This window comes from Phalacrocorax carbo, chromosome 13 (assembly GCF_963921805.1).
Source record: "Phalacrocorax carbo chromosome 13, bPhaCar2.1, whole genome shotgun sequence".
NCBI classification, from domain to species: Eukaryota; Metazoa; Chordata; class Aves; order Suliformes; family Phalacrocoracidae; genus Phalacrocorax; species Phalacrocorax carbo.
In genome coordinates, this window is record NC_087525.1 from 13,956,215 (window position 1) to 13,973,431 (window position 17,217).

The 17,217-nt window shown below is 40.8% G+C and overlaps 1 protein-coding gene across 3 annotated transcripts in view; it reads left to right on the forward strand.

The window, feature by feature from the left end:
* Positions 1-17,217, forward strand: part of RASGEF1A (RasGEF domain family member 1A) — a 176,631-nt gene that overhangs the window by 117,817 nt on the left and 41,597 nt on the right. For 2 of the 3 annotated variants that reach the window (XM_064464872.1, XM_064464869.1), the window contains exon 2: positions 3,734-3,848. In XM_064464872.1, the coding sequence (XP_064320942.1) occupies positions 3,807-3,848 (42 nt within the window). In that variant the 5' untranslated portion in view covers positions 3,734-3,806. Of the gene's footprint in view, positions 1-3,733; positions 3,849-5,381; positions 5,548-17,217 lie in introns of those variants that run through there. The other variant, XM_064464871.1, reaches the window with a different exon arrangement.

Genomic DNA, 17,217 nt, shown 5'->3' on the forward strand with positions numbered 1-17,217 from the left:
TTTCCTCAAAGCAGTCACTACATGTGGCTCTGCCAGAGGGTCCTGCAGCAGCACATCAGCAGCGTCTCCAGTGTCTTGGAAATACTGCAGATGCAGCAGGGTGCCGGATAAGCCTAACTTCTCCATCGGCACCACAGTGCTGACACCGCTGAGGTTACTCGTCTGTGGCCCAGGACTAAAACAGAGCAAATAGCGCCAGGAGGCAGCCAGCCGGAAAGGTCTCAGCACCATTTTCCAAGACTACACCATCTCTCAGGTGCCAGTCAACCTGCTGGACTTCCAAGAACCCACGCTGTGACAGCTTCTTACCAGGCAAACAATATATCCAACTGCTCACAGTTCTCAACTAATTGGAAATAAAAACCTGTTAAACTCTCTGGATTTCCCATCCATCTCTTCTCAAGTTCCATTTTGCTAGCAGCAGGGTCAGTGGCACTGATGAAACCAGTACCAAGCGAGAGGAGACACCGAGATAACTTTGAGTGTCATAATGAATTGCAAGTCAAAATACAGGCGCTATGCAGGTACAGAAAAAGAAAAAGAAATCCATATTCATATGCTGCAGCAACCTTGGCATTGCTGAGAGATAATACCCCATCAAAACTAAACCACATTAGTAACATTCAGAAACGGACTCTGTTGCCAAACACTTGGAGCCAATTGTCATGTGTCAAAAAGATGGAGGAATAAAAAGCATCTCCTTCCAAAGTCAGTGACTTCCAATGACAAAAGCCAACCATGTCTGTGTTCACAATTAGAAATATTAATCACAATCTACCCACGTAAGATGCATCTTTTGTTCAACAGCACTCTTACAGCTTTCTTGGGAAGTATAGTGCTCATAATTTTAAGTCTGCAGCATATATGGGTCTTCTATATTAGGAAAAAAATCGCAACTGTTTGCATTCAAAAATGAACAGCACTTATACACGTGAAAACTGTATTTGGGGCATTATTTTAATATTATAATATCTCAACAAGGAAGATGCAGCAGAAGAGACATCACTGCTGTATTCTCTAATACTAAGTATATATTCTCTAATACCAAGTTCTGCAAAAACATCCCCCAAAATTCAGCGATTGCTTTGGGATTTTATTGGCTTTTTTGGTCTTTTCCTCCAAACCACTATATACAAGTACCGGGGTGGATGGTGAAAAAAACCCCATGAGAACTTTTTACTCCCACAGTAGTTTCCCACTTCTCCAAAAATAAACATGCCATCATGTTTTTACTCTTGCTGTAGGTTCCACTACATAAAATTTTGAGGGGGATGGGGGTTTCCACTTTCTACACACAGTGGTATATTGCAACACCAGCGCCAGCAGGAAGCTGCTCTCTTTACAAAAAGGGAAGCTGACCGCCTGCAGGTTTTTTTGAAGTTGCAGCCTAGTTTAACCCTATACGGGCACATCCACCTTCTGCCAAAGCCGAGCCCATTCAGGCTTTTCAAGTGTGACATGTGGTTGCGAGAAGCAGAATAAGAAGTGACAGAGTAAGCGTTGATGGCACCCGTGCGTACGCCTAACTCATAATGCAGCAACTACAAAAGGTCAAACTACAACAACAACTACAAAAGATCTTGCTAATGCTGAAGGTCAAGGCAAATTTTGCCTGGTAAATGCATGTGGATCACATTTAGGCTATGGCATTAAGAGGCTTTCTCTGATTCTCAGGCACGATGACGTATGTCCCGCACTAGACTTATTTGTCATCCTCACAAGTAGACAGGAAAAACAAAAGGAGGTACCCTACAATAGGAAGTCAGTACCTTTGGTATTAGAGCACTTCAGGCTTTACTGAAAAAAGAGATCTTTATGAGGAAGCTACACAAACATAGCTGGCTTCCCACTAACTTTGATTACTAATAATCTAAATACAGTCGTATGCTCCTGTTGCACCAGGTTCTGACAGCATCCGCAGCAGAGCTTGGAAGGCCTGCCAGAAGGTGTTTCAATTATTTCTTACAGAAGTCATCTGCATTGTTAAAGTCATTGGAGACGGCCTCCTGAATCAGGAACGTATTTATTGACTTTAAGAACAAGCAAACTACAATCCCCCATGTTTTCACTACAGTTCCAGGCAAACTTTGCAGCTGGTAACATGGAAGTGAAGCAGCATTTCTTCATTGACATTACTAACATGAAAAAAACCTTTGTATCATATGAAAGTAACAGAACAATGTACATCCAACTCAAAATTGCATTTTTCATGTTTCTTGCTTATATTTCCTATATTTCCTCCTGTTTGTATAATGAAAATCAAAGAAATCAGATTTTGCTTTGAAAACAGGTTTCTTTGATCTAAAATAACCCATAGATTAATTGAGACCACAGGAGCACTAGAAGTTTTTCAGAAGTTAATTTAAAATAAGAGATTGATCAAGCGCTAACTGAAAACAAAATTTGCTGATGACATTGAATCACTTTGGAAAATTCAGACTTGAAGGTACAAGTATACAAAGATTTAGTCCTTAATTCTTTATGACCGTGAAATCATTATCGCTCTCATAACTCACTGTTAACTGACTTGATGTGAAATATTATAAGATATTTACACGTTTAGTCACATACCATTTTTTGTACAAGTGTTATTTTTTAGTCTGACTTTCATGGGAAATGAGTTTTGTGTGTTTATTCGACTTGTCTGTCAAGCTCCCCCAATATTTAATTCCAGCGAGTAAATCAAGTTTGAAAAAGGTAGTCTCGGTGCTAAAGAAACTCCTGCTCAGAGAAGATTAACTCAGGTTAGTGCCATCACTGAAGGAAAAGACCTTCAGCCGTAACAGACCCGCGTGGCTGGTGCCAGCCCGCATGCTCACAGCTCTATTTTAATTTCACATTTAGGAAAGCAATACTAAAAAAAAAAAGCCTTGAAACTACAAAAACCTGCAACTCAACGGGAGTTTGCTTTTTTGCTCCTGCAATGGGGAGCAACCCAACTCAGTGCTACTAATCACAACATAAAGTTCAGCTTAGTAATGCAGCAACAGTGAATTTCCCATACAGAAAAACTGAAAAAACCCAAGTCCTACTAAAACCTACAAGAGGCTGTTTTGAAGGTCTGTGGTGAATTACCTCTGTGTTTATCATTACTACAATGTGTCTGGGAACAGCTCAAATGTGGATTTTCTGCAGTCCATTTTATCTTATCTGTCAACAGAATGGTTGCCAGTTTCTCTATCTTATTTTTATGTCATTTTTAAGACAGTTTAGTGGATATTAAACATATATAGTTAATGATTTATCCATCATTCTGATGATATATTATTGCGCTGTCACTTTCCTTTATGCTGCCATAATACTTCTCAAGAAGAAAAGATTTATTATTCTTCTATCACCACAACTTCACTAAGGAATATAATCCTAAATTCCAGGGTTTTTGGTAAAGAGTTTTCAGCATGCAGTTTAATAACCTGTCAATTTAGCACTGTAAATATTATTGATATTTTACTAGATATTGCTTCTTAATGATTATTAAGACACTGCTGTTTTGGGGGGACTGAGGTGGGGGCTTCTCCAGCTCCTTTCCTATTGCCCTTCTTTTGGCACCTAGTGTTTAAAATTCTGCCTTTTTCCCTTTATTTGTAATATATAATTTGTGCTATTTCCTCCCCCTTATGACCATCCCCTCTCTAAAACTATGCATGCCAAATCTTATTCTGATACTACAATGCATTTTCAGTGGAGAATACCTGTGTTCTGAATAGTAATCCGTTGCACCCCTTGTTTTAAGGGGAAGGAGGCAAGACACATGACAAGAATCATAGAGTGAAATAGCTGGAAGTCCACCCACTGGGAAAGGCTGGATGGCAGAACCACTGTGCAATGCTGCTGTAAAGAAATGCAAAGTAAGTATTATTTTACTTTTTGATTCTTACGTAAAAGTTTCTTTTTTTATTTGAAAGCACTGGTGTGGGATAATTTATAGTTAGAGATTTATGTTGTTCAGAACTCACACTGGGCAGCCCTACACTTGAATAAAAATTAGTTCAGACATTAGAAGACTCTGTAAGCAGGTGCAGAAGGATGAATCTTGGAAGTATGTGAAGCCCAGTTGTGCACTAGGAGATACAGGCAAGGACACTGAACAGTGGCAGCAGTTGATCGTCAAATTCAATATTGTTGATATTTGCTTTCAAAACCCCCCCCTTACTCTCCCCTCCATACACACCATCCTTTCCTTCCTTCACTTCAGAAAAGCCTCTGGTTAAGGGACTCATTATGTGCTTCTCAGTCATCCACTTCAACATCCACTCCTCAGGTCTCACCTGAACACACATGGCACTTGTAACAGTCACGTCCCTCTCATCCACTCCTATCATTCATCTAAGACACCATGCCCCATGCAAGATTAAATTAAATGTATTCTACTAGCATATAATCACATCCCTATCTTGTTTGCTTCTCTTTCTAAACTATTCCTCCCCATTTCCTCTATGGAAATGCCAGCTCTATTTCGATGAAGCTATGTCATCATCTTCTGCCATCACCTTTCAGCTTTCTTCCTCAATTCATCTGCCAGTTGTCCAGTTTCCCCAGTCTCCTTATTTCCACGTCCTGAGTTAAATTTCTATACCTTTATACAAAACCCAATACAAACAAAAAAATCACCTCACCAGTGACTCGCTGCCTTCATTAACTATAAAATAACATTACCTACATAGAAAATTCCTTTTGCTATTTTCTGATTTGCCTCTGCTTAGAAGATTTCACACTGTAGACATCTATGGAATAGAGAGAATTCCATCTTCCTTATTATTTTATTTGTCAAGTATTTTTTCCTGTATGATTTAAGCGAGCTTCTGAAGAATGTTTGGTATACTGTGGGCATTACTGTGCAGAAATCAAGTACAAAGAATGCTCAAATGAAAACTGATTTAAAAAAAAAAAAATATGTCAGCAAGTTTAATTCCAGAGTGTTGGTTCCTAGCTGTCAGACTTCCAGAGAAAATATTGTAAACAATTTCCAGGTAGCTCTGTAGGAATTTTATATTTTCCAAAAAAAGGTAACCAATTCGAGTGAGACATTTGAGAGATGCTGCTCTAAAATCACACCAAACCAACACCAGAATTTTGGAGAAGTTTTAGCAGCAACGATGTAAGAAAGCAGCCAGTTAGAAATGCCTGCCCAAACCCTACTTCCTTTCCTTCACAACAGCTGTACACTAGTCTTAACTACCATGTCAATTCCTATAACCCTATAGATAGAGAAAACAGCAAAACAGCCTTGGTTTCGCTACAGCTGAAGGACAGGAATGGAAGTTCCCAGTCACTACCAGCAGCCCAGCACATGACGCCTACGTAGTGGAAGCTGAGACTCAGAATTTCCTCTCGTGCGCTACCTTCCGTAGCACTTTCAGTTTTTCTGGGGTATAATTGTAATGGAAAACACAGGGCTCACCGCAGTCCCCAGCACGATTTGCCTGAGAGTAGATGTGAAAGAGGAGCGATGAAGCAGCTCTTTGCTTCCGTGGCAGTGTAAAGCAGGGACAAACTCTGGCACGCAGGGTGCCCCAGCCGCAAGGAGACATGGTTCTTGAGACCCCGGTAAGTTTGCACAGTGCTGTGCTCTATACTCTCTGTTCCCATGTGCTGGTGGTGTTTTAGGAGGCATCTACGCCTCCCGGCAAACTACGGTGAGAGTACCTCTGTGCAGGGTACTGCTCCTGCAGTGATGGCAGGGTTCAGCCATCGGGAGCCATCTAGCCACGCGTGATTTAGTCAAAGGAATTTAACATTATGTTACAGAGAAAGCGCATTTAAAATTGTCATGTGGTTTATAAATTCACTGGTTATTCTGTGTGTTATGTCATACTTCGATGGTTTGTAATGAACTGATATGATCTGTAAGGAAGATTACGTCGTGGTGGCTTTATACAACTCTTATGGATAAATGGAAAGAGAACTTGATATTTCATGTAATTGTGGTACATGAATTTTGTTTTTCCCTCTTGAGTGGAATACCAGAAAAGACAGAAACAGCGATTTGAATAATTATTCACCAAGTGAGATTGTTTCAGTATTGTGCAGGCAGGTTTAATGTGCTGCAGTACATTGAGAAGCCCTAAACAAGGAATCAAAGTTCAGCTTTCCAGGGATGTTTGAATTTGCCTTGCGGGGTCAGCCCATCCCAAACTCAAGTGGTGCTTCCCAGAACATCAATAATCGAGTTTCAGGTATTTGAGTCAAAGATGGGTATTTTGTCTCAAAGATTTCATTCTCAGTCCCCTTTCTTTTTTCTCAAGTTAGTTAATTAAACAAAGAGCAATAACAACAGTGGAATGTCAAGGGTAACAGGGCATTTGAATTGCAACAAAATACGCTTCCCGTTAGCTTATGCAACAGAATTAAAAAAGAAATATTTTCTGTAACATCAAAAAAAAAAGCAGGTTTTGGTATATTACAAATAAAAACAGTTAGAAAGTGAGAGCTCTTGCATTCTGATACGTGGCATTTAACATCTCCAGTAAAACATGGTTTGGGGTGCTTTCAGTACAGCTTCTGCTAGATCAAAAATGCTATCCTGGTACTTCACAGGGAAACGAATATTTCTGCTGCAGAAAATAAGATCCAATCCCTCACCGAGCTTCTCAGTCTGGTGAATTTAAGCTTTAAGTGGATTGGTAGGGACCTGATCTACATAAGCTGTCCAATCCCTTGAGAAACGATTCTCAAATTAACTAATAAGATATTGCGCTGCTTACAGCTTATTAGAAAGAAACAGTGAGCGGTAATAGCACATAGCACATAGCTACTATGCCTGGGATTTAAAAGCTGGATTTAGCTGCCATGTCCATAATTCTTGGTGCTTTGGTTATGTAAAGGAGTAGGGGAGAGGAGGGTTTAGTTTCATATTAAGGAAAGTGAAAAGGCTCTACGGAATGTAATTGCAGGATTAGTAAAAAGTATAAGGCAGCTTTGCTCTGCTATTTACATATCAAGGCAATTTATGGAAATCCTTATATAGAAAACTTCAACAATTGAAAATGAGATTCAGTAACAGCTTGCTTTTAAATTAGAAGGACAAGCAATATAATTTTTCATGTTGAAATATTATGTGCAGAGAATAAACTGGTAAATTGTCACAAGAGACTTCAAAGATTATCTTCCCAAGGAAAAGGAATAAGATACCAGAGCTTCCCGACCAACATTGATAGTTATAATAGCAATATCTCTGCAAGTTTCCAGGTATCCAAAGGATAGTCTACATGTTCACAGGATTTCTATGCATGAGAACCTTTTGACAGTAATTACCATTCATCCTGAGGTGGAAAGTTAAGAGTAAAGGGACAGAGCAAGCGAATGCCTTGAGAATAACCTGGTAGAGTTAGCATCAGAGTACGTGGGCAACACTTAAGAATGGAGAAACTATAAAGTCAACAGCCAGGATAAGTCAAAACAAGGAGGGGTGGGGGGGGGGGGTCGTCTCAGTGAACCTAGCTGGGCAGAGGAACTAGAATGATTAGAATTAAGGACAGAAACTGTCAAGTTTAGTAATGGTATATACAATCCTGACCACAGAAAATGAGGTTATCATAAAAAACAATCTTTAGCAAAGCTGCCACCTCAAAACTAGAACGGCACAAAAATTTGAGACTGCACACCAGAATGTATCCGTGAAGACTACCAAGGTAGCAGCTAAATTTAGAATAAAGAAGTACTAAAGGAGCAAATTACAAGAAGAGAGAAGTAAGAGTCATTGACTTCAGTCTCATAGAAATGTCGCGTACTACCAGAACAAGCGATCTAGCTGTATGCAATTGCAGAAAAGTGTAATGGTTTTACAATTTTGAATTTCTGAGGACTGGCGTGAAAGTGCTTTGCTTGGAATAAGTATAGAGCCAATGACTACTGCTTTCTAATCTGTGAAACCAGATGCCAGAACCTTCCCACTGAAACAGAAAAAGTTACCATCTCTTTTAATATAGATGACCTGTTAGAGGAGCTGAGAACGTAATCAATGCATAAACAGTTCACTTGAAAATGAAAAGTATTAAAATAAGTACTTGATGTGTAGTAAGGACCTCCAGTTTCAACCTTTAGATGCGATCGTCATGGAGTTAGATTACCCTTTGTCACACAGCCATCCTTGCACAAGCCCTCGCACAACTTCTCTCCTATCCTAAGGAGACACAGATCAACCCCGCTGTCACATCCCATTAGGAGCAGAGCTGATAAAATGTACTGGGATTCCAAGGTGACATAGCTTCTTTCATTACGTTTGTCACAATATTGATTAGATTAGGTCTGAAGTCCTTCTTTGGCCTGCTACTGACCCGTCACATCTCCTGGGAAATTCTGCAGAGTAAGAAACAAAATTGAAAATGACTGGAACAATAGAGATGGTTATAGCTCATGGGACTCACATAGATGTGACAAGTGCTGATTTTTACAAACCATGCATCCTAATCCACTAATCCCAAACCTGACGACTAAATATTACATTATCTTCTTCACAGTAGTTAGCCTTTGGGAGCTTTAATAGCATGAAATTTAGCCATCAAATATTTTTATTTCTTTCACTGATGTAAACAACAACATGCTCAAAGTGCTGCCTGGCTCATTTCACCCACCAAAAATTCAAAGAGTAAATAAAGAGCAGGTAGGCTCACTCTCCGTGGAGCCTTATATCAGGAGTCTTCTACAGTATGTTTAGTTTTAGATATTACACTCACGCAGGATAGCTGATGATGTTTCAAGTCAGAGAACTGTGCAACTGAGCCGTACGGCATTCAGCTTATCGTAGCAGTCAATAGCTAAAAGACCTTTTTGACAGGCTTTTCTTATTGGCATTAAACACTTCCGATATATGTCCTTCATTGATGTAGCCTCTGTATGTGACACATTTGACAGTTCTAAAGGTACAAAGAACTACTCTTAATTACTAAACATGTTTTTTTTATTTAGACAGAATGGAGAGTAGAGATTATTTTTTCCTTTTCAAGTATAAGGTCATATTTTTCCTCTTTCACACATGGGCTACTCTACAAATACCATCAGTAGGCACATCTGAACTACAAGGAGCCTGAGCAATAAGTTCAGTAAATGTCACTCCTTCTCCCTACGCCTTTACCTCCCACATATAACATCCACTCCTCTGACAGCCCCCAAACTATGGTTTGATTTTTCCTTTCTTCCAAGTCTTCCCTCCTCCTCCTCCTCCTCCTCTTCACACAGCTTTGCAAAATACGACAGCTAAGCAATTAGCATCCTGTAAGTAAAATAAACATTCCTATTTGCGGTAGGGAAATTGTAGTACATCTGTCACACTCGGTAGCACCACCCGAGACAAGATGATACACACTTTGATAGCCTGGGAACCACAAGCTCTCATGAAACATTAGCTTCCAAATTTGCTTCTTGTACGCTTCAAAGGATAAAGCAACATGAAGCAGAGCAAGAATTGTGCATTTCATTCCAGTTTAGCATAAGAGAATTGCATCTAGATCCTGTATTTATTTTATTGCCATGGGATTACAAGAAACATATTGGGAGAAGGGGGGAAGGGAACAAAAACAAAGAGAAAGAAAATCCCAGATTTCTTCTACATAAAACATTATTGCCTAAATGTACCTAAGAAAAGAAAATACACATTCCAGGTTGCTACTTTCATCCTTTCCACAACTGCTAAATTTTCTTCGAAATTAAGTCCTAGAAATTCTTTCACCCTGTTCTTTAAGTGGTCGTGCTTTTTTTTTTTTTAACTCACAAAAAAAGGAGCAGTTTCTCTTAATATAATCCTGGCTTTTTTTTACTTTTAATAGAAACTTTTTGCATATTACTGAAAGATTTGACAGGGTAATTAATGTTCCATTGAAAAAGACTTGAAAATTTAAGGGGGAGCAGGGAAAGAACAATAACTGATTATGGATTCCGTTTAATTAAACCTGCCTTAAATACGCTTTAGGATACTTAAATTGAAGATGATTAAATTCATCTATCTATAGCCGTAAAGATTACTCCAAGCTCCAAGAAATTCAAACAATGTATCTTCATGCTTTGCAGAATCTTGCCTGTAGGTTATTACTGTGCAGACTTCAATTAAGGTTCACCAACAGCTTTTACATCCAAAAACTACGGATTGCACCTTAAGAATGTGAAAAAACTGATCTTCTGAGGATTGCCCAGGAATAGTTGATGGATTTTTTTTTTTTTCCCCTAATGCCTTAAGGGCTCAAAATTTGGGAAGGAGATTTTAGTCATGATTATAAGGGGTTTTTTTCCTTGGATGGGTACAGGTCCAGGTCATCTCCCAAAGAAAAATGTTTAGAAAATCCTTTCTTGAACTGCCAAGCAATATTCTCTAATTACGTTACACTCATGCTCTTATTCATACCATTAAAATAAGAGTAGTGCAACAGCTGCACCCCTCACAGACTATAAAATAAGGAAATCACACCAAAAGAATAAAGTGACAATTCCTCAATATCATAATAAGCAATTAAAAAAGAATAAATGGATATTTTTGTTGCACACAGATATTTTTGTTTTAAACACAGCCATGTATTTTTCCCAGAATAGATCACACAAATCTAAGAGGACATTTGCTTGAAACTCTTTGTTCATGTTAACATGGGAAGCACCTTTGCTCCCTCTAAGAAAATAATATGCTGCACACACCCATAGAAAAAAAAGAAAACTTTTGACACATTTTAAATTGTTTTAATGCTTTAAGGTCAAAGGTTTTTGCACACCCTACTTGGCCTTGCCCCACTTCATTCTCATCTCTTCACCCCCTTTCCTGCATTCCCCCCTTACACGTACCACTTTCCCAGCTCATACACGTCTCCCGCTCTTGCCCCCAGCACGTACCCGCTTCTCTGCCTTGTTCCCTTCTCCACACTGATCTGGTCATTCGGCCCAGCTGTCTTTTGTAGCACTCCTAATTACACTCCTCTCCTTTCAATTGCTGGCCTCTTCATTACCACTGCTGGGCTTGGTTACCAGGAATAGGATTTATTTCCCATTACCCCCCATCATCTTCTGGTCTAAATGAAGAGATGTGCTAGACCCACACACACAAGCTATTACCAATCTCCAGCTGTCGCCTGGTAGCGTGAAACCCAGAAAGAAGCTGGGTTAGCTGGAGGCCGAGAGTCCTTGCAGTGTGTACATCACAGACTGCAACAGAATTGGACTTGACATAGCTGGGTTTGTCTGATGGTTTCTAATATCTCTTTCCACCACAAGAACAGAAAGCTAAGACATCCTAAGGCTGGCTCTCAGCTGCATGAATTTGCTACTTGGCAAACTTCAGGGGGAGGCCACAAGAGGAGGGTGGAGAAGCAAGAAGCTGTGTTATTCATTTGGACTAGGCACAGGTTGCTTGTGCTGAGGTGTTTTCCTTCCTGGTGACTGCTTCAGCCAGAGCGCCTAAGGTATAAGCGTGTCCCCTGCCCGCACTCCCTTCTCACCTGCAGAGAAAGAGCTTGCAAGTCAAGTTTGAAGAGTACTATAGAGCATGTAAAAAGAAGTGTGCAGGAACCCACTTCTTTGAAATTGCTGACGTTTTGGAGGATGAAAGAAGCTCAAAACCTCCAGGGCTCAAGCCTCACAGGCACCAAAAAAAAAAAATCCCTTAAAAAGAAAAGAAATAGAAGGAGAAAAACTGCCTATCTGTGTATTTAGAAGTTCAAATATTTAAGTCCCTTGAGGAAGGAAATAGGTTAGGAGACTGCCAGTGAAAAATAACAGATTGAAATAAGTCTGATTTTCTGGTGCAAGTTCTAATTATTTTTTGAAAATTAGAAACAGATCTTAAAATTAAGTAAAAATAATCTGCAAATGCACTACCAATACAATTTAGCCACCAAAGGGTAAGAAGTTAGAAAAATACAGGCTAGGAATAGTCTGGCCAAAATGTCAGGGACCGTACGTGTTTACCATCAGCAATAGGCATCCGATCGCTGTTTTTGCCACCAAGCAATAACTGAAATGAATGTTTTGGGATTTTTTAATGCAAGCAATAGACTGTCTTACAGTGCAGAGTAACTGAATCCTACATCTGGTACTGCAAGTCCCTCAGTAATACGTGCAACCATTTTAGCCAAACTGGATTTCTGAGGATAAACTAGAATAGCCATAACACAGAGGGTAGCGTTATTTATCTCATATGCTCACGATATCTGCAGAGGTAACATTGAATAACATCTATCGCTACCTTTGATATTCATTTGAAAGGAGAAGAGTAAGTCTGCACTACTTGGAGAGAAGGGAGATGGGCGAGTTAGGGTAGCAAAGCAGCAGCCGAACGCAGCAAGCTGAGGCGGGGTGCGGCGAGACCCCAGTTATCTTTGCGTTGTGCCCGGGTCCCTGGGAGCTGCAGAGACTATGGGATGAATTAAAGCAATTGCCAGGTTCCTCTGACTTGTGCTAGGGGGCATCCATACTTGCTTCAGGACTACAGAACAGATGCCAGTACCGAATGCTTCCAAATTACAACCAGAATCTAGTTTGGACACATTACATTACTTCTGTCACACCTTTTGCCCTTGCTTTTGGCACAGAAAAAAGCTCTGAAAACAGTGTTTGTGTACTTAAATGAGAAAAGGAACCAGTATCCCCTTACATTTTTCTTTTCTGAAGGTCTTAAGGAAGGAATGAGGATGCACAGTAAATAAATGGCTCAAGTTTAAAGATCAGACTGTAAGCAACTAAAGCTTCCCTTCTTGCAAAACTATAGTCAGTGTGATTAATGGTTCAGGAATTATATTAAAGTGCAATAGCTTTCCCTGTTGACTGGTGATACCCAGGAGAAGAGTGTCTCTGCTTTGAATGAGAACATGAAATTTGATTTGTGTATTCTGAAGAAATAAATAATAGTATCTTTATTTAGATAGATCTCTTTCCAAAAGCAGCATCTTACCATTTTGATCACAAATTAAACACGAAAAAAAGTAAATCAAGAAGTCAGGCTGTCCGAGTGCATGAAAGAAAGGGAGAATCTGCGTGAAGCAGTCCCCTCTTGTAGTTAATAACAAATTGATAGGCATTACATCTGCTCAGCTCCTTCCAGTGTCGTGTCTCAGAACCACACTGTAAAAGCTGTATGCGCTGCTAACAGCTCCTTTCTTAAAGGAGCTTAATTAAGGGTTGTTTGTGCTAAAGGAAACTTGTCAGTGCACTGAGTAAAGGAGGATTTAGAGCTTCAGTTACTGCTGGGCTAAGATAACATCTCAGAAGCTCTGGGGCTGTGGAGTTCACCCTGACTACTTGGTACTTTCTCACCATTCAGATCAAGCAACAATAATTAGGCATTTGAGGACTGACCTTCATTTTTAGGTAACACACTCTAGCAGGCTACCGACTTGTTAAAGGATACAGGAAAACCCGTAAAAATGAAGATTAAATGCAGAGTTCACACGCACACAGAGATGTAAATCAGCACTAAACCAGTGCTCCAGGCAGAGATGCCCTTACCCGCGGCTTGGTAAGGGTGGCTCTTCCCAAGGGCTGCCTTTCCCACTCTGTTCCCATGACAGCAAGCTCATACTTCACAAGTTTAGCAACTCTTTTCTGCACCACAGTCACTGATTAATGCCCTGACCCTTGACTCGTTAACCTCAGCAGTAACAAAACAGAAGGCATAGGCTCACAGCCCCAAATTTTAAATTGGTTTTAGGACAGACCTTCCTGTGTGGCAACGGTGGGACTTGCAGAGTTTTTGCCTGAATAAACACAGGCCTTTTTTACCCCGCTTAGCCTTTTCTGGAATTTGCTAGCAATAGAGAAGTAAATAGGTAACTGTTCCAACACAATCTTAAATAATTCAAAGTATCACATACTTGAAAGTCCAGAGCAGCCCACATAACAGTAAACAAGCTTTTAATCGATTCTAAAATAATAAGACGACAGATGTCAGTAAGATTTAATTCAGTTTCTGTTGGGCAGAGTTTAAAAGAGCCTGAATGCTCCTCTCTCAGAAAACTGAAATAGGAACACAAGTTTTAAATAAACTTCTTTTGGGCACAGCTGCAGGGAACGGTTCATGACTGAGCAGTCCTTGAAACGCTCTCATGCCATTTGCTGTAGGCGCAGTGCAATTTTAATCACTGCGAGGAGCTTCAGCTATGCCTAGGCGCTTTGTTCTTCATGGTGAGCCTAACTGGAAAGACACAGAAAAAAGCAGGTCATTGCACCACAGAGGCTCGAACGATCCCTGTGCTTCCAGAGGGGGGAAGCCAAGTAAGGCTGCAATATGGAAGCCGAATGTTCAGATGACACCTGGGGTTTGGGAAGGAGGCGGCAACTGGTGAAAAGTCCAGGCCACCCAGGTTCTCCTTCCAGCTCCACAATTCACCTAGTGTGACCCGGGCGAGCGACTGTCACTTTGCCTCCTCAGTTTCCCCACAGAGCACAGCGAGGCCGGGGACAGCAGCCAGGACGCCTCCTCGCTGCCTGGTTTTGGCACAGCTGCACGACGGGGCCTCAAGGTGCTCCCGCAGCGCACGTGCGCACACATAAATCAGACGGCGGTAGGCACGTTGTGGGAATTAACCAGGAGTTTCAGTGGCTTGTTTGAGGTACAAGGGAATACGAGTTACACTGCAAAGCAAGGCTAGCACCAAGCAATGAGAGAGAAATGCTTGCTAGTATAAAAACAAGCCTGGAGAGCAGAAGCGAACGCTTCCCCTCTGCTGCGTAGGCTGCTACGGAGCGTGCCAGCAGGCACTGCCGCTGAACAGCTGGCAGAGTAGGCACGGGCAGGAGCACAAACATGTAGCTTAAGGATACTCACCACTGACACTAGGAACAACCAATGGGCTGTTCGTGTGCCAGGGACTGAGTCACAACAAGCTGGCACTCCGGCAGATTTTACAGTTGCTTGCTGCAGTGATTTGCTTTGTGATACGACAGCATCTTAACATACTGCTACAGTACCGCTGACCTCCACTTGGGATACCTCCATCCCTATGTTCCGATCCAATTATTTTCAGTCCTCAGTTAAGTACTGTAGGCATAAAAAAAAAAAATAACCAGAAGGGGTGAAGAGATAAAGTTGTTCGTGCCTATAATCTTACAGCTGTATCTGTAATTCCGATCACAAATTATTCTTTTACATGATTGTCAGGCAGAGAAAGCGACTGCCAGCACTTCATACCCCAGTTTTGAGCGCTCACAATATCTGTTGAAATTAGCAAGCAATCAGCACCCACAGCAATTAACATCACATACACAGTACTCCAGTTGTGCGTTCTCTAGGCATTCTTTTCTCCCATGGAAATCTGTATTGCACAGGGCTTGTTTTGACAAGTTATCTCTTTTCTATTCAAGAATTCTAGGTACTTTTCACTCAGATTTTCAGTTTCAGTTAGTCACTATATCCTCAAGGTGTATGTACTATCAACATAAAATAACAAACAGAGCTCAACAATCAAAAATTTATTTCCTCTTTCCTATGTATTATGACTTTTTGTCCTGATCCCACCAGGGAAATCAACAGAAAGTTTTTCACTATCAGTTATGCATTAATAGAAAAAGATAACTTTTTAAGTGGAATGGATCTAGAGACCAACAGAAGTCTGAATCTGGCCATTCAGCCTGAATTTGGCCACCTTGGTTGGAATTTTGGCCATAATCACTTGCATATTATAATGAGAACCCAAACTGTCTGATGTCAAAGGCTCCATTGAAACCTAAACCAATGCTCAGCTACGCTGAATCTACAAAGCATGCATTTCTTATCAATTCCCACTCCCACACACTAAGCATCTTCCTCCATACCTGTCACAAGCAAAGTCCTAACTTTCAGGAGCTAAAATGCTCAAATCATCCTTAGGTGGTAACGCAGTTTGGACCTAAAGAGAGAACAGCAGCTGTTCCGGTGGAACTTTGCATTTGAATTTCCAGGGTTTGTTCTAACCCCTACAAACTCAAAACAAAACTCAGCTGGTGTGAACTGAAACAACAGGTTTGAGTGAGAAAAAAAAAAAAGAGTGGAAACCACTGAGGCTGAGCATCAAAACGAAAGTTTGGACCCGCACTGCGCACATGCCTGGCAAGCCTGACACAGATGTTGATTTTCCTTGCATACAATTCTAAGCCAAACTCACTTTTTGCACTGAAACCAAGAATTTGGGGGCCAGGGAAAGGATGGAATTAATTTTCAATGGCATCTCCTAATGAGCAAATAAAGATCAGGAACCTCAGGATCTACTCATGCAAGAGCAGAGAAATTACCTTTGCATATTTGGGTTTTGAAGAGATAAAGAGGGGGGAGAGAGAAACGGAATTGTGGCCACAGGGGAGAAATTTATGAGAAGTGCAAGTTGTGTGGTTCAGGCAGCTTCAGAGAGCACTGAAAGATTTTAGAAGGTGAACAGATTCCTTTCTCATTAATGAAGGGGCCCTGACTCTAGATCCGCTGAGCTCACTCCGAGTGGAAGGCTATTCAGTGCTCGCCTTTGATTGAAAGCATGAGCCTGTTACTTATGAGCTCTTGGTAGCTTTCCTTTTAATAGGAGGTTGGGGGAAGGGGGAAGATGATGGCTGGAGGAGGGTAAAGAAGAGATGGGTGGAAAAAAAACACTCTTAGCTGAACATGGGACTTCAAGGGATTTGCAGGGCAGGCCTTTGGGGAAAGGTTAAAAGCTTACAAGGCAAGTGATGCCTTTCCTGGGCTGATTTTTCTTTCCTTATTGTTCACCAACACGTTCAGAAAAAAAAACTTCTCTGCATCTTCAGCCCACCCTTACCCTCCTACTTTCCCATAGTCTTACCAAATTATTTATTCTGCTAGCACGGAACTAAAAAAGAAGTGCTGATTTTCACATTTTTTTTCCGGTGGATATCAGCTGTATTTGAATAATGCTTAAAAAAAATACTAAATAAATAAAATCCTGACCATCTTCACTGCTGCAGCTTGCTGCTCTAAATTGTACACAGCCGCGAGCTCTCATCAGACTTTGTGTGGGCTTGAGATGTTCTTTGCAGCTGAAAGCTGAACACAGAGCATCGCTAACAAGATATGAAAGATGATGTTGGGACATTTGCCATAACTATACAGGACCGCTCCAGAAAGCATCAGAAATGTGAGCAGATTACTTAGCTAGCTCAGTGTTGAGGGCTGTATTTGCAGCTGGCTGTTGCTGTCAAAGGTTAGCTTTTTATATAAAAAAAAAAAGACGACAGAAAATACACTCGAAAGAAATCCACGCATACCACAAACGACCATGATAGGTACCTGCTTGAAGGTAAAGGGCACCACAGCAACTGTGT